Source organism: Manduca sexta, unplaced genomic scaffold (genome assembly GCF_014839805.1).
Source record: "Manduca sexta isolate Smith_Timp_Sample1 unplaced genomic scaffold, JHU_Msex_v1.0 HiC_scaffold_2815, whole genome shotgun sequence".
NCBI lineage: Eukaryota > Metazoa > Arthropoda > Insecta > Lepidoptera > Sphingidae > Manduca > Manduca sexta.
Genome location: NW_023593818.1, coordinates 1 through 18,890, shown reverse-complemented (window position 1 = coordinate 18,890; position 18,890 = coordinate 1). Strand labels below are relative to the sequence as shown.

The window sequence follows — 18,890 nt, the reverse complement described above, 5'->3', positions numbered from 1 at the left end:
TTTCCCCTTACCCGAGCCGCTGCCCGCGCCGCTCCCTGTGGTCGAGCGATAAAGTTTCCTAACCATAAAATCAAAACCGAACCATCCAAAAAAGAAATTATACAACAAAAACACATTATGTAACTTAATTATTAATGTAACATGTGTACTGATTAGTTGACCTATTATCAGATATATTGAGTCATCAGCTTTTTATTCATGTCGGCAAACAGCGAGACGATAACCTGATAAAATAACATTGCCTAAATATACAATTGTAAAGTATGTTTCTAATTGTGAAACATAATTACATCAATATTTAATGTCAGTTGATCTAAAAAACGGGTTCTACGTTCGATTCTCACATTGGTCCAGATTTTTATGACATTATGGATGGTAATCGCTACTCGGTACAGTACAAAAAGTATGCAGTATCGTTTTAAATAGATTGGATGACCCTTGTTTAGGTCAAGAATGGAAGGATATGCGCTCCACTTTGAGCCCTGCATTCACCAGTTCCAAGATGAAACTCATGGTACCGTTCATGGTTGAAGTGGGCGAGCAGATGATACAAGCTTTGAAGAAAAGATCAAAGATTCCGGTGGCAAGTATTTAAAATATATTTTACTACTAAGTATTGCTAGCTGCTTCGCCCGCGTGAAAAATCTTTCTCACTACAAACTACCCTAAAAACTATAGCAATTCAAAAACTTATCAGCACCAATTATTTAAAAATTCCATTATTTTCAATGGAACCAAATTACCTGGAAATAAGTGGTCTCTATGTCCATTATAAGCTCTACTCAAATAACATTCTACAAAAATTAATCTGGATTAATCTTACTAACAGCAATCTGTATTTTCAAGCAAAATTCACTTCGCAGATGGCTACGTAGACATTGACTGTAAAGACCTGACGACGCGCTACGCCAATGACGTGATCGCTTCCTGTGCCTTCGGACTGAAGGTGGACTCCATAACAGAGGAGAATAATCAATTCTACGCGATGGGCAAAACAGCTGCCACGTTCAACTTCAAGCAGATACTCGTGTTCTTTGCATTTTCAACGTTTCCTAAGTTAATGCAGGTTAGTTTTTTACAATACCTTTTCATTAATTATAATCAGTTCTTCATGCAGAATATGTAAGAGTAAGAGGCCAGATTGCACTAACCGTAGTTTAGGCAATATCGATAGCTGATCTTCGATTTTCCTATGATTCTGCAGCGGCATGAACAAAAAATGCATGTAACAGTTCATTTAATGAATTAGCAAAGAAGGAAAAATAAAAAGAAGAGTCGTGATTAATTCCTCTACAATTTAGGAGCTGAATATAATTCTATAAATATTATAATTAAAAGTACGTATATCCTAAAGGAATATATTAATTTTATTATTAAAAAAATATCTAGTCTTTTTTATAGGTGAGAAACAAGCGAGCAAGCGAGTCAGTTTGGTTTTGTTTTGTATAAATACATTTCCTTTTTTAGATCCTGAAGGTAACGATCTTTAGTGATGAAACTAAACACTTCTTTAGCCACCTGGTGACAAGTACAATGAAGGACAGAGAGGCCAGGCACATCATCAGGCCTGATATGATCAACATCCTCATGGAGGCAAAGAAAGGTACAAAATTGTTTATACAACTAAATAAGGTGATTATGTCACCTATTTTTAGACGGAGAATCCATTTACGGATTTCTGCAAGACTCAGTGAACTAAACCATTCTACCGACTAAAACTCATGTTTGTTAATCTCTCCCTTATAACCGTGTTTGAAGAAAATGACCCCATAGCCCATAAACAGTTGCATCCGCACAGAACTTTAAATTTCAAAGAATTAATAACACTGCACTCACCACCCTTAGGCTATGTTATTAGAAAATTAAAAAGTGAAAATAACCAAAATAATACTATCGCAGGAAAAATATCTCACGAAGAAAAGCCTACCAAAGATATTGACGCTGGATTTGCTACTGTTGAAGAATCTGCTGTGGGCATGAAAGAAGTTAATAGAGGTGAGTCAAGTGTAAAGAGGCAACTAACATCATAAAATATATTTGTTACTAGTCTGAGTTGATAGAAAAGTAAATCTTTTTTTTTTGTCGTACTACCCAAATCTCAAGTTATGGTTTAGGACATTAAACCGCAGCTCCCCTCACTTGAAATTCCATGTGCGATATAAAATTTTTATAACTGTGAACCATTCTGGCAAAAAGATCCACGTATGTTAATTTAAGTCTTGATCTATTTCCCAAGCAAACATAATAACAGCTTACAAGTTTCTGAGTTTTGAAATAATCCCAACATGTTCACAAATGATCGCATTTGCAACAGACCAAGATTACTCGAATTATTTTACAACGAACTTTTTTATCAGAGGATAATTATGTTTTAACTCATTTTTTTTATTTTGTTTGCAAGTAACGTACCGGATACGGTAACTAATGTCAACTAGATTTTATAAAAACTGATTTTAAGTAAATTAGCCATTATTAACCATATACTGTTTGACTATGCCAATCATTTTAATTGATAACTTCCACACGGAGTGTTTTTGTTCTTATATCACTTGAATCCTAATCTTACTTTTTTACCTATGCACCAGGTAACGTATAATGTATAAACAATCAAATTATCTGCTTAGTAGCAAGTCCATACCTTAATCGAAGAGACTCATACAGATCACCTTACACCTACCAACTTCATCTTCATTAATTACTTTTTTAAATAAGTTAATAACCAACATTGAACACCAAATATACCAATAAACTTAAATTTTATACTTTCTTTAGAATGGTCTGACGATGACCTCATCGCGCAAGCTATTCTATTCTTCATCGCTGGTTTCGAGACCGTGTCATCAGCGATGTCGTTCCTCCTCCACGAGATCGCAGTGAACCCTGACGTCCAAGAGCGGCTGTACCAAGAGATCATGGAAAACGAGGCTAATAACGGAGGGAAGTTCGACTACAACTCCATACAGCAAATGAAGTATATGGATATGGTAGTTTCAGGTGAGAAAGACGTTGAGTGGATTATGTTATTGTATTATGTTGAGGAGTTTATGTGTCACAAAGATTTTTGGTCTGAAAATCTTTAAGGGAGACGTATGTTCAATAGTGGACTTCCAATAGCTGAAGAATAAGAGGAAGAAAGGAGATGAGATGCAATAATAAGATGCAGCAACAATTCAGATTTACTCAGTTTCCCTAGAGCATCCACAATTATCTAACAAGCCCACTGCGAAATTTAAGTAATCATTATTGAGGAACCGAACTAGTTTCCCCTCGGTGATCGCGTTAAATAGACGATGATATTATCATAGTCCTCCATGGAGCTTCGGAACTTCGAAAATAAATCATCATTCCTATCATCCTGATTAAAGAGAATCCTAATTCTTCAAGTTATTGTTACTTAATTAAGAAAATGTTTTATTGGAAATGTAGAAATATTCAAAAGGTTAAATCTTTTACAGAGGCTCTAAGGCTCTGGCCGCCAGCAATTGCCTTAGACAGGGTCTGTATCAAGGATTACAACATGGGCAAGCCCAACGACAAAGCTGAAAAGGATTTCATTGTAAGTTTTACTTTATATGTCGATACGAGCAAGTAGGTCTCCGAATGACAAATTCCAATTTCTCATTAGACGTAATAGGCCCAACTTGAATATCGCATTTCAAGACTTGGATAAACCATCCTTATACATAACATCATAATTTCCAGTAATAACATTGCTTCCAAAGTCTTTCAACTCAAAATTACACACACACACACAATAGGCCTTCGTCTCCGAAAGGGTTTTTCACCTAGTTTCGCCGTAAATGTTTTATCCCATGGTGTGATAGGGTGTGAGCCTATCGCAATATCGGGCACAAATTCTAGATATTTAATACAATTTCTCTTGCATTAGGTTGTATCAGTATCAACCTAGAGTTCGCCTGATAATGGCACTATATCTCTATTACAAGATATTTAATAATCCAAAGCAGATATTATTTAACTCTACTCCTGTTGAAAAGTGTGATGCTGTGTGAGCCAATATTTCAGCCCTTTTTCAAGTGCAGTTGGTTTCTTTGTTTGGTATAGTGTATTGTTCCAAACTTCCGTGTCGAAAAAAGGAGGCCACACGTTCTATAGTAATAAAAATAGGATAAAAATCCTTTCCTGAACTTATTTATAATGCCTCTCGATTTCTGTTGCGCCAAATTAAACTGAGTGATTCAAAGGATAAAATATTTAATAATATTTTCTTTACTTAGAACTTTTAACATAATTCCTAAATGATAATAATAAAAGTTCTTTAAAATTCTATGGGATTAATTTTACATACGGCATCGGGAATATTATGATTTTATCCTTTTATGAATGAAGTATCAATTAAACTTGTTTAGATCTAGATAGGATTCAGTTATTTTAATACCTTGGATTAAATATTTCGAGAATAAACTCAATTCTTTTACTATTTATTTATTTATTTATTTGAACAGCCAACAAAACATACACCTTACATAGTTTTTTTTAAGAATTCGGTAAGTAATTTCTGCAGTGCTGTTTCATTTACAGGCTGTCACAGCATGAACATTTTAAATACATAACAATTAACAATTGGCTGCACCATAAGTGCAGTATATTCTAAATATAAGACTGAATATAAAACTAAATTTAGGTTTCAACAAGCGAGTTCAATATTTTCTTTTTGAAGATAGGAAGCGAGTCGTTAAATATGTCAATACAATACTATTGTATAGTGCTTAACATTTTTTCCTTGGTTGTTGGTTTGGAGCCCTCAACCTATAAGAAAATTATTGTTCAACATAGTCATTATTATTTCATTCCAGCTTCGCAAGGGTCAGAGTGTAGGTATTCCTGTATGGGGACTCCACAGAGACCCCCAATACTTCCCGAACCCAGACAAGTTTGACCCCGAGCGATTCTCCGACGAGAACAAACACAACATCAAACCGTTTACATACTTACCCTTTGGTTTGGGACCCAGGAATTGTATTGGTAAGCGAAACTAGAATTTTCTCTACTATCTCTCACGTTTAGGTATCTCGCTGTTACTACTTCTTTAGCTATTTATGTCCCCAAGCAGTAGAAGATACTGCTAAATTCTGGGTTTTAATCTGAATCTCATGATAATTGTACTCCTAGAGGCAGGTTTGAGCTTTACTGACCAATGTCTCCTCATTTAGTGGCAGTCTTACTGAATAGGTATTATGAATGTGGAAATTTGTGAATATGTTTGGATGTTTGTGAGTAGTAAACGCAGTGATTACTGAACGGATTTAGATGAAATTTGGCACATGGGTAAACCATAACTTGGATAACACGGGATTACTTTTTATCCGGGTAATGTGTTTCAATAGGAAATAATATATATTTTTTTAAATCGATTTCCTAATGAATCGGTGCAGTGGTTTGGGTACTTTTCAAACAGACGTTTTAAATAATTGATCTTTTCAGGATCAAGATTCGCTCTCTGTGAAGTGAAGGTGATGACGTACCAGCTCCTACAGTACATGGAAATAGCCCCGTGCGAGAAGACCTGCATACCAGCCGTGTTGGACAAGTCCACGTTCAACATTAGAATCCTTGGCGGACACTGGATTCGACTGAAGGCCAGGTAGTGACAAAGACGAAAGTATTCTGGATTTTGACTATTATTTAATCCCATTAATTTATAAGGCAAGTTATATAAAGAGTATCCCGTTCTGTGGTTTGGGGTGTTTGAGAATTTAACCACGGCATCTCCTGCCTGTCGTAAAGGCGACTAATGGGGGCTAACAGGGGGTCACGGGTGATCAGCCGAGGGCTGTCCACCGTTAGTAACGCTGTGAGTCTTTAAGCACATCGGGGCAACCCTCGGTATGGACGGCAGCGTGAATGGTAGGCCTCATGCTGTCTTTTAAGCAGAGGGCATTCTTTAGTGTAAAGGGGCTTTTGAGGCACTTTCTGCGCAAGACCAAACAAAGGTTACCTATATAAAGAGTATGAATGTGCTTAAACACATGGTATGCAAGATGAAGTTTAAATTATAAATTAGCACATACAATTCCGTAATCTCTGTGTACCCCAATAGAATACAGGTGTGATGTTAAATGTATAAAATAGTTTAAAAAGTCCAGATTCGACTTATTAGTTGGGTAAATTTCCTTACGTAATTTTTTATTATATTTTTGCACCCACGTCCTTGTATCCACCCACCACCTGACGTTAACTATTCGACGTTAGCATTTGCTGCCGCAACTGTCAATCAGTTGACAGTTACTTTAACCGAATTGATTTGTATAGCATTTAGTTGAAGCACCTGTCACTGTATCAGTGTTATAGCAATTATATCGAAATTAAATATTGACAACTCTTTTTATACGAGTTCTGTAAAGTGACTCAACTGCTCCTCATGGTAAGTAAAGGGGAGTCCAATAGAATGTCGACTGACGACAGTCACCCCCTCGACAGTCGACACAATTATGCCGGCCTGTTAGAACCGAATAAACACGGGCTGATCCCGGAATGGACACACTTATACAGGCTACTATGGCGAATTTTAAGACCTTGTGTACGGTGGTCATTATCCGGGCGGATATAAAATATATCCTACCACCAGCATGGCACTGCGTTGCAATTTTTTGTTGTCTGGTGAAACAAGTTGAAAACGTCTGCGTACATTAGAAAAAGCCTATAACATTAAATACCTACACCTATACATTTGTACGATAATATTGTGTATGAAAAATGTGATATTGTTAAATGAATAATAGGTAGATATGATATATAGAAATATAAAATAACAATTTGATGATACTATGTATAATTAATACGCATAAATACTTTCATTTTTTTATTGTGATACGTTAGGGAGAAACTATGGTGTTATGAATACAAAATATTTTTATTTTGGTATTGTTTACTACAGTCTGTTAGAATTTATAGTTATTAATATTTATAATGATACATCTTGTCTTTTTATATGAAACTATTATTAAACTTAAATAAAAACAATTTTGAAGTATACTGCGTTTATTTTTTCTTGTATTTCTGTCAAAGAAAGCTCTGTTCTTAACAAGACCCACCATCCATGTTTTGGTGCTCCGATTTTTTTTTATTATTACATTTTATTATAGCAGTGATATTTCAATTTAATCAAAGGTTTTTCTTTATATTATTATCATGAAACGATCATATGAATATTTTAAAATTAGATGGACGTTCCCTTGAACGTCCCCTTATTTTATTTTTGTATGTTTTATGTTTTACAAACTCGCTGAGAACACTCAAGCTAGGCTAGAACACTAACTCTTATTACCTATTACAAATATGTTGCAAGCAGCATAACATTTGTACCCTATTACGGTAAAAAGAAATATGAAATAGAAAGCATCTTCTTTAGAAACAATTTATTTGGAGCTGACTATGATACTAAATAATAAAGCGACAATTGAAAAGGGGATAAACTCGTAAACACTCATGTGTCAATCCCTGACGAGGAAAACAGAGGCGCAAACAATTCACCCACTTTTCACCTGTGTCTTCTGTCATGTAATGTGATAGGAGGCGAGCATATCGCCATATCGGGCAAAAATTCTAACTTCCTTGCTGATACTGAGTTGAAAAATTCAAATATCACTTTCCCAACCAGGGGATTCAAATAAAGGACCTCAGAGCTGTGGTCGTGCCGCGCACTCTATATAACTAGGCCAACGAGGTAGTCGAGTCAGTAAGAACTAAAAGAGTAAATAAAACACCAACAAAATAATTTGCATTATTTATTAATAAAATTTTATATTATTTAATACTTTTAGACACCATATTATATTATACATTTATTACAAAATAATTGTATATTACCTATAAAATATGTCACATCAAGTAAAAAAATAATTTCTTAATTAAAGCCTCACTAAAACAATTAAAAGAGATTTTCACTTCAATATATGACGTATACTAAATTTTTTTTTGTGAAAATTATTATCGAAATTGTTACATGATTACTTAATCACAATTTTTTTCTTTTTATTGCCATTGATGCCATTGCATAACACGCAATATGCCGCCTTGAAACTTGGTTCCTGCTATAAAATGTTCTAAAATTCCGTATTGTAACCGTGCCTCATACAAAAGAAAAATATCCCCTTTGAATTGATTAGAGAGTTATATATTAAACTTAATGTATAATCTTAAGAGCCTCGTCCATTCGTTCCACACATTTTCAGCGCATGAATTATGGCAGCTATATGCAAATATTTACAAATAATTTCTTTAGGTCTTTTGATAAATTAACTACCAAAAATATTCCTTATTAAATTATCTATTTAATAGTGTTGGTTGGAAATTAATGTGTGTTAGAAGGAGATGTCCGAAATCGTCAATTTTAGTGGCATTTTTATTATAAAATTAATGACACAATATCCACATTATAAATAAAAACTATAAGTTAAGATAACATTTATTGTGGAAATATGATGTTTTATTTTTATATATATACTTAGTCTGGCCATAAATACTGTTACACTTAATTATAAAAAAATATTACATTTGAATTTCGAATCTGTCATTTTTATACGATTGTTCATTGTGTTTTCTCATTTTGGCGCCAATACATTGTAAAATATTTTGCGATATTAAAATGGTGTGGGGTGATAAAGAGAACCGAATCGCTGTGATAGCATTACACAAAGTAGGTATGGAGCCAAATGCAATTTTTAAAACTCTCCATACACTTGGTATTAGTAAAATGTTTGTGTACCGGGCTATTAATAGGTACAATGAGACCTCCTCTGTTTGTGACAGAAAAGATCTGGCCGTCCACGTAGTGTTCGTACGAAAAAGGTGGTCAAAGCAGTAAGGGAAAGAATTCGAAGAAATCCTGTCCGAAAGCAAAAGATTTTATCTCGGGAAATGAAGATAGCACCTAGAACCATGTCGCGTATTTTAAAAGATGACTTAGGACTTGCAGCCTATAAGAGACGCACTGGCCATTTCTTAACTGATAATTTAAAGAAGAATAGGGTGGTAAAATCGAAACAACTACTGAAGCGGTACGCAAAGGGAGGTCACAGAAAAATTTTGTTTACGGATGAGAAAATTTTTACAATTGAGCAACATTTTAACAAACAAAATGACCGTATTTATGCTCAAAGCTCTAAGGAAGCTTCCCAATTAGTCGACAGAGTGCAACGTGGACATTATCCGACTTCAGTGATGGTTTGGTGGGGTGTTAGCTATGAAGGAGTGACTGAGCCATATTTTTGTGAAAAAGGTATCAAAACATCGGCACAAGTGTATCAAGATACCATTCTTGAGAAGGTAGTTAAGCCCCTTAACATCACCATGTTCAATAACCAAGTATGGTCCTTCCAGCAAGACTCGGCGCCGGGTCATAAAGCTCGGTCCACGCAGTCTTGGTTGGAATCGAACGTTTCGGACTTCATCAGAGCTGAAGACTGGCCGTCGTCTAGTCCCGATCTTAATCCGCTGGATTATGATTTGTGGTCAGTTTTAGAGAGTACAGCTTGCTCTAAACGCCATGATAATTTGGAGTCCCTAAAACAATCTATACGATTGGCGGTGAAGAATTTTCCCATGGAAAGAGTGCGTGCTTCTATTGATAACTGGCCTCATCGTTTAAAGGACTGTATTGCAGCCAATGGAGACCACTTCGAATAAGCTTTTTATATTTTTAATTGTTTTATATTTATGTATTAAACTGACACACTGTAAAAGTAATAAATGTTATTTGCAGTTAACAATTTTCTTTTTTCTTTATTACAATATTTATGGCAAGACTAGGTATATATATATATATATATATATATATATATATATATATATATATATATATATATATATTATAAATTTTAGGTAGATAGCTTCTAAAAATACGGTTAGGTTAGTTTTTTTAGTTTTGCTAGGGAGCACCTAAAGTAAATATTCGTTAATTGGCTTTTAAAAACACCTAATTTATAATTATCACGTGTTTATTAACAAAAATATGTGAATAGATTGTCTAAAAATAATTATTATCGCTATAATAACAAGCACAATGATGTGATATCTAGTTCGTTTTTATGTTTATGAAGATACTGTATAATTGGGCATCGGAATTATCAAATACTATTGTTGATACAAAAATAAAAAATATATAATAATTGTTATTACTTTGATACTGCTACATAGCGACGGTAAAGTTAAAATAATACATTAAATTTATTATTATTAGTCATTTCTTATCAAAAAACGCGTACCTAAAGAATAATAAATTGCAGACCAAACAAAGGCTACTTCACGCTATTTCAAAACATATCAATCCGGTATAGTCCAGTCGAAATAGACAGAAAAAACCTGCGAGTTAGGAAAAATTCCCATAGAGCTGAAGATTGGTATAGACGTTAAATATGTCATTACCAATAAATTGTCAAAAGTCCCCATCGTTCCTATGCGTGCAAAAAAAATATTCAAGGTCAAATTCATTTTTCTCTGAAACCGGAGGTACCGGTATTACCCGTAACCGGTATTATCGTAAAAATAGGTCAGACAAAAGTTGTAGATCATACAATTCTCTACAAAAATTGTTCTAATATTTTTTTCGTACGAATCACCGTTCACAAGATATCGCGATTTTAAAAACTACTAGTTTTTAAAAACGATGTATTACTATCAGTCACTAGAAAAATTGATCATCTGCGTTCGACCTTACACTAAGTCTACTTCATAATCACCCTCTAAAAATTTACTTAAATTTATACTTAATGCTGAATGTCAATATGTCCATTATTGTCTAACCCTTAACCGGACCCAGTGCCCGCCCTCGATCCTGATGTTGAAGGTGCTCCTGTCCAACTTAACTGGTATGCAAGTCTTCTCGCACGGAGACAGCTCCATATGCTGCAACAGCTGATATGCCATCACTTTCACCTCGCAGAGGGCGAATCGGGATCCTAAAAAAAGTATAATTCAAGATAATGAGAAAGTCGCTTTTTTTTGCTAAGCGGAATACTATAAATAAACTTTAACAACACGGTTATGAATTTAAGAGCATCTTGAGATTTAATTTATTAACTCCCATGAACCCTGCTTCATTAATCGTCAAACTGGGAAACAATACCTATTCGTGCACACAACATAGTGGCAGAAATAGACAAAGCAGTGGTACCTACAGATACGGACCTATAGACACGAGCTCGTACCCTGTAGATCTATCAAGGGTTCAAATAATTTGATCTTTTAGAAAACTCATTTCTGTAATAGTAATCCTTACCGATACAATTCCTAGGTCCCAAACCGAAGGGAATGTATGTGAAAGGCTTTATATTGTGCTTGTTCTCATCGGAAAAGCGCTCGGGGTCAAATTTGTCTGGGTTCGGGAAGTAATTGGGGTCTCTGTGGATGCCCCAGACTGGTATGCCGATTCCCATACCTTTGCGGACCTGGAAATAAAGCATTTTGTAACCATGTCAAATCATAGAAGATTATACATTGAAAAAAATAAAAACTCAGCAAACCGAGGAAACGTCAGCTGCATTAAATAATGATTTAGAATAAAGCCGAGTTTGATTGACTTACGATGAAATCTTTTTCAGCTTTGTCGTTAGGTTTCCTATGTTGTAATCCTTGATGCATATTCTGTCCAAAGCGATACCTGGAGACCATAACCTAAGCAACTCTGCAAAATAAATTAAAATTTACAATGAAATTATTTTTACAGGTACCTTGAGACTTTGTATTCTCTGGAACTATGCATTTGAGTACCTAGATTATTTTGTATGTATATTATGCCAACTTACTCCAAAACGTGAGTCGTTAGATAAAGCACAATGACACGTTTTCACTATGATTTTAAGTCTCTATTGTTTTCTTTCTTCCATGAGGAAATTAATCTCAGTGCTTTTAAGAAATTGACAAACCAAACTCCAACTACCCTTACCCGAAACCACCATGTCCAAATACACCATTTGCTGTATGGAGTTGTAGTCAAACTTTCCTCCGTTCTTCGCCTCGTTGTCCATGATCTCCTGGTACAGCCGCTCCTGCACATCAGGGTTCACTGCGATCTCGTGGAGGAGGAACGACATGGCTGACGATACGGTCTCGAAGCCAGCGATGAAGAATAAGACCGCTTGGGCGACAAGATCGTCATCGGCCCACTCTATTAATATAAATAAGTTTACATTAAACTAGGAACATATTTTTAAATTTACCAGGTGAGATAAAAATGTAGCAACTTGCTCCCATTTCTTAAATTCCGATTTCAAACATTGTTCCATTCATAAAGGTAGGTAACGAATTGATATTCCTTTGCAAACTATGGAGGATTCTTTGATCTCGATGACCATTTACTATAAAATGATTTACTATCTTTGCCAACTTATAGTTTATCATATATTATTCTTCATTTTCTTACCTCTATTAACTTCTTTCTTTCCAACAACTGATTCTTCTACAGTGGCAAACCCTGCGTCTACGTCTTTCGTAGACTTTTCTTCGTGAGATAGTTTTCCTGCAATATTATGTCAAATTTCAGAATAGTTTAAAATCTTTTATAACTATCGATGCAATATGACGAAACTTCTTATAGACCGGTCCTTATTTTGCTCTCCGTGCGAGCAAACTGCTTCTTTCGTCTTTCAGTTTTATGAAAAAGTTGATGAAACGTCACGATACCTAACAATAGCTGGATAAGACAATCCAACTGTTTTGTTACAGGAATCTTAGAATTAAACTATGTTTTCAGAATATATGAAATACGTATCATAGTAGCAACACACCTTTCTTCACTTCCATGAGAATATTGATCATATCCGGTCTGATGATGTTATTAGCCTCCCTATCATCCATTGTGGTCTTCACCAAATTTCTGAAGAAGTATTTGATGTCATCCGTAAAGAGAGATACTTTAAGTACCTGCAGAAAAAATAAAAAATACCCTTCACTTTTCAAAATACTCGTATTCCTAGGATTTAATGCAAATCTTTGTACCCACTAATCTTTTACTAATCACTAGCCAGAAGATTTGCAAGAATTCATGAGTATCCGTTTTTTACAGAGTAGATAGATCAGTAATCGGTCTACCATATGGATAGTATATCCAAATTATATTGACCTCTAAGATATTACGCCTCTTGAAATACCAATTACGCTGACCTTGTCAGGTCTAGAGCTCATATTATGTCATCAATGCGGTAGACAAAAACAAGTGGAGTCTCAATCATAAAACCACCATCTTAAGAGCAATTTAAGAACGTTTTTCGACGGACGCGATTAATCTACGCTCTTGCAGCGTGTGCGCAGCGATAGTCGCGTATACTAAATAATGTACATTTCAAGCTTGAATTACTAAAGCGAATTAACATCATTTCAACGTTGCGGTGTCGTGGCAATGTTCCTGGTCCGAGGTCGCTATAACCAGGTTCACTAAAACCTACTGGAAACGGCGAAAATTCTCACCAGTATACTAAGATCCAGAGAATTTCATCTAAGAATAATTATTTATTTCTAGACAAAGTCATTATCATCTATACATGTTATAAAACAAAGTCCCTTTTCTGTCTGTCTATACCAATTTTATCTATTTTCTCATAACCTACTGAACGGATTTTTATGAATTTGGTGCAGAGATAATTTAAGACCCTGGGAAGGTAGGCTACTTTTTATCCCGGGAAATTATACAGCAAGACCTTTATCCCGGAAAACGTTCATACGGGCGAAGCCGCGAGCAAAATGAAGTTAAATAGAAAATATAATGTATAAAATAAAATAGACGTCATTGTGCCGTTAGCGTTGTTAAGACCAGTGATATTTGCACTATTTTCAAGGTCACGAATATCAAAGAGTGAAGACTGGCTGAATCTTTCAATGGTTTTTATTAAGAATTGTACATTAAACTGAGTTGTTATACATTACTCATATAAGGAAATAAACAAAATAAAATATAGCTGAAACATAAATGAGACTTGAATTTATGTGTATCTCTGGGTGATTACTTCTGAATGCTTGCGATAATTGTCTATGATCATATCCCGAGTCGAGCAACTGATTTTAAATCTTCAATTTGACTGCAATACTGATCATTTTAACGTAATATCTTGCGTCAATTTTACAAGCATAGGTACATATTTAAGGGGAAACTCCTTACAACAATATATATAAGTATGTAGGTTATTATGAGTAATATGTGGTTTTGCAATATATGACATGTACTTTAGAATAACACCTGTTTTGCTGGGTACCTATATTAAATTCTGGAGAGATAACGGTACGCTTACCATAGCCACTCTTTCTGTAGAAAATCAATATGTATAAAAGCCAATCGTAAGAGGTTACTCAGAAGGGCTATCGGAAGGACGCGAGCACATTTAAGAATTAGACATTATTGCGAATAGTCACCCTTTGAGGGTAGTAGTATAAAAGTGAAGAGCAGTAAGTAAAGAACAGTAGTATTAAAGTACTTTGCCCACAAAAAAAAAACAAAACAAAATTGTTAAGGTTAATCCAAACTCACAAACCTTCATTATCTTAGGGAACGATGCAAACGCAAAAAACTTTAGCATTTGCCTGAAGTTGAATGTGGAAGCTCTCTTTCCCATCGCGTAGAAGTCGTTCTTCTCATGGGTCATGGAATCCACCTTAAGTCCGAAGGCGCAGGAGGCTACAACATCGTTGGCATAGCGAGTCGTCAGGTCCTTGCAGTCAACGTCTATATAGCCCACTGTGAAGGAAGAATTTATAGCTTCTATATACCATGAACTTGTATTGCCAAAAATTGTGCAAATGCATATATCAGTCCAGATTCAGACATCACCTGATCAGTAGATATATTCTTAATTCTGAATCAAGGTTATAGGCTATTATGCGATTGATATTCTATAAACTTCCATGTTATATCTCAGGATAAAAAGTGCCATATAATTTTTCAATAAATTGCAAAAATATCCATCACTCACGATAATTTCGCTTATAACTGGTGTCAAAATTCAAAAAGGACTAACCTTTAGAATCTGTGACCTTTTTCTTCAACGCCTGTATCATCTGCTCACCCACTTCCACCATGAAGGGTATCATGAGCTTTATCTTGGAGCTGGTGAACGCAGGGCTCAGCGTGGAGCGCATATCCTTCCATTCTTGACCTGGACGAAGATCATCAATTATTAATTATAATAGAAAAAACAACAGTGCAAATTAATTGGCTTTCCTGGAATTAAATTTGGAAACCAAGTTCATAGTCTAAATAAAATAAACTATATCAGCAAAACGGTTCAAAATACAAACAAATTGTAATAAAATGCAGGTAATAATTTTCTAAAAACACTTGGCTATGTTGACTGAATATGCAATTGAATCCGATATTTATACTTTGCTTATATTGTTTTACTAAGTTCGTGTTGCAAAATCAGCTCTCTACTCCACAACTACAAAGAAATTAATTACCTTTCAAAGAAAACAGATTTCTTCCGAACATAGGGTCTACTTTTTCATCTATTAACACGCGGTGGTCAAGGAAATGTTCGAAGTCCTTAACCGTGATCTTCTTAAGCAACTCGGTGTCCCTCACCAACAACATCGGGTTTGTAAACTCATATCGGCCGACGAACCTATGGAAGATTTAAACTGATATTTTATTTAACAATTAATTACACAGCAACAAAAGTAGCAAAACAAATGTTTTTTTTAAATCACCTAAGAGTCAAACTTTTTGCACTGAAATACACTCTATAGGGTTTACTTAATTTTCATAATAATAGTAATATCAGCTCTGTATTATATACTTGCCCACTGCTGAGCACGGGCCTCCTCTACTACTGAGAAGGATTAGGTTTTAGTCCACCACGCTGGCCTAGTGCGGATTGGTAGATTTCCTATATTATTTCCTATAGACAATTTCTCAGGTATGCAGGTTTCCTCACGATGTTTTCCTTCACCGTTAAAGCAAGCGATTATAATTTAGAAAGAATACACACTTTATTTTAGATGTAGAAAAAAGAATTTACATTCAAGTTAATACGTAGAAGTTTTTAATGTGTACAATTATTTTTGGGATGATTATACATAACTGTCAATAGCATCCGAAATGTGTTTGTATTACATGTCTACCTACCAATGCAGAGGTAAAATAGTGGCATGCTATGTATCTACGCTCTCGTTACATATTATAAAACAAAGTTCCTAGGCGAGTCTTTCTGTCTGAATGAAGCGATAAACTTAAAACTACCAAACTAACTTCGATAAAATTGGGTATGGAGATAGTTTGATAGTCGCAGGAGGACATACGCTACTTGTTTTCCCTGGAAGATATATAGCAGCACTTTTATTCCAGCCACCACTCCTTCAGGCGGCTGAAGACGCAGGCAAAAACTAGTACCATTATAAAGTAAAAAACATGAAAATACAAAAACCACTAAAGTTTCGAAAAACTAATGTAAAATAATCTGAAGAGAAATCCGCCATGGTTGCTCCTACTGAGAACAGTAAATGCAAGTGCTAGATCTGTAGGCAATGATCGGCTAGATCCAGTAATGTAAACAACTTATCCATTGTTATGTATATTATATTTAATGTTTGAATAATCTCTAGTATAATTGCATGGTTTACTTCCGTGAGAACCTTAATTATGTATAATACCTATGTAACGTAGAAATAGGTATGGTTGTATGAGTAGATGTTTGTTTCAATTTTTTGAGACTGGCGAGGAATTTGCGTATTTTAGTAATAGATATTACTTGCGGCTTCGCTCGCGTTAAACGCTTTTCCCGCTACAAGTCACTACATCACTGTACCGATTAAATAATAAAAGAATTTTCCAAATCCGTTCCGAAATGACCGAGTTCTAAAATAAAAAATATAAAAAAGGTCGAATTCATAACTTCTTCCTTTTTTAAAATCGATTGAAAATGATGAGGGAGTATTGCATTACACTTTAGCCATAAAAGATTTATAAATATTTTGCACCTAAGTTTATAATATTTCCTATAGCTTATCATTGTTACCTCAGTATTTCCAAACACTCAGAGTAGTAATATCAGTAAATTGAGTGTTCAACCACTATCTGATAAGAAAAGGCAAACAATCCGAATGCGTATAGTATAATTGTTTATGTTTTAAATTTATGTTTTAACCTTTCATATCTAACTTACTGCGCGTGCGTATTTCAAATGTCGAAAAATAAGAAACATTGACCCGAAACCCGACAATCTTTCTGACAATTTGCTTGCTCAGTCTGGAAGTCAAAATTTATTCATAATTTTTACCGAATGCCATGACGTACAATATCTAAGTGTTGTTTTACTAAGCTTTACATTTGATTCAAGGCTAAGTTTGCTCCCGCCTCGGCCTACGTAAATAAGTTTATTTGGGATAACAGTTTCGCTATATATTTTCCCCAGATAAATAGTGAATGTGCTATTCAAAACTGTACTCTATATCATATCAAAATACGTCCAGATCCAGCCGTTCCAGAGTAATTGTGTATGGAACATCAAACCTTTCGCATAAATAATATTAATGTAGATTAAAACCTACCTTTCTTCAGGGTATGCATTGTACATCCTTGCAATCTGATCAGCAAAGTGCTCCATTTTGAGCGTGACCTTGGCCATGTCGCCTATCACTGGTAAGGGCGAAAATTGCTTGACACCATGCCTGCTGAACAGCGTGTACGTGCGCTTGAGGTAGCACCGCGGCCACCAGCGCCACCGTCCATATCACCACCAAAAACATTGTTACTGCAACAATTATCAATGCATTAGGTGGAAACCGCCCTTGGTGGCACGTCAATATCAGAACTACTTTGTAGGTACTGCCGAGTATAGGAACGTCCGTATATAATAAAAATTAAAGAAAATTTGACTACATTGTACACATTTACAATAATTCTGGTGGTAGGTCTCTCGTAATTGAGGGGCTTTCTGGGTAGGTGCCACCGTAATGTCTATTTCTAAGCAGCAGTGAGCATGCGCTGCTGTATTCTGATTTAGAAGACATTGTAGCGTTATTACTGAACATTGAGACTAAACATCTTACGTCTCGTCATTCAACGGCAATAATAACAAATCGAGGCTATCCTGCTCTCTCATTTACTGCAATTATTGTAAGGGGAGATGAATAAGACTGTTATCATACCGAATATGCAGTGAGCCACATGAGTAGCTAAACAAATTCAAAACTTCAAATGGCCTATATGCGTTATGTTTAATTAAATTTTGATTTTCTTCATGAAAAGAAGATTTTTTTTTTGTCATACGTGAAAAAAAAAGGTTGTTGTTTTGATTTGTCATGTGTTTGTTAACCTGGCAAAGGCCGGCTTAAACAAACACATAGGACTTTTTGGGTGAAGAATCGGGACGCTCGCAACCCTTGAAAAAATTAAGTGACCATGCTGCGAGCAACCCACTAGCAGGTTACAAACCTCGGCTCAGGACGGCCAATATGAGATAATGTGGCATTAACAATTAGGGATAAACAAAGGGTACTAAACAATCTATCCATTATGATTTCTTATGTTTACGCGAATGTTAGACATTGAAATTAAACTAATTTTCCGGATTCTATCTAATCTATCCATTACCATATTCGTAGACACGCGAAGCTAAACTTAATAAAAATGTTAAAGCACAAAACAGTTTAGGCGATAATTAAATTTGTTTATTTATGTGGCTGACTCTACACCTCAAAAATAGTCTAGATACACTGAACTGTTGGTGCATATAATAGTATATTGATATGTACGGGCAATCCCTTGATCGCTAAGGCTGCAAGGCCTTCGAAACGACGGTGGGAGGATAAATTAAACAGAAAATCGCTAAAAACGTAAAGATTTTTCTAATCATTCATGTTAACAAATTATTATACTAATCTTAAGGAACAAAGAAATATGTAAATCAAAAACATGCTCTTAACTAAAAAATCAACGGTATTGT

At 35.1% G+C, this 18,890-nt stretch overlaps 2 protein-coding genes across 2 annotated transcripts; one reads left to right on the top strand and one right to left on the bottom strand.

The window, feature by feature from the left end:
- Window positions 1-446: 446 nt before the first annotated feature.
- On the top strand, window positions 447-6,996 carry LOC119192468 (cytochrome P450 9e2-like). Its single transcript, XM_037446284.1, has 8 exons — window positions 447-583; window positions 864-1,066; window positions 1,468-1,603; window positions 1,900-1,995; window positions 2,773-2,994; window positions 3,456-3,556; window positions 4,818-4,986; window positions 5,446-6,996. The coding sequence occupies exons 2-8, from the start codon at window positions 986-988 to the stop codon at window positions 5,607-5,609; spliced, it is 969 nt and encodes a 322-aa protein (XP_037302181.1). The 5' UTR covers window positions 447-583; window positions 864-985; the 3' UTR covers window positions 5,610-6,996.
- Window positions 6,997-9,941: 2,945 nt separating this feature from the next.
- LOC119192467 (cytochrome P450 9e2-like) lies at window positions 9,942-17,691 on the bottom strand. Its single transcript, XM_037446283.1, is given in 12 exon segments — window positions 9,942-10,919; window positions 11,240-11,408; window positions 11,545-11,582; window positions 11,585-11,644; window positions 11,906-12,127; window positions 12,383-12,478; window positions 12,747-12,882; window positions 14,484-14,686; window positions 14,967-15,104; window positions 15,406-15,569; window positions 17,494-17,646; window positions 17,648-17,691. Coding segments are annotated over 12 exon segments (1,590 nt in total). The 3' UTR covers window positions 9,942-10,752.
- Window positions 17,692-18,890: the final 1,199 nt, after the last annotated feature.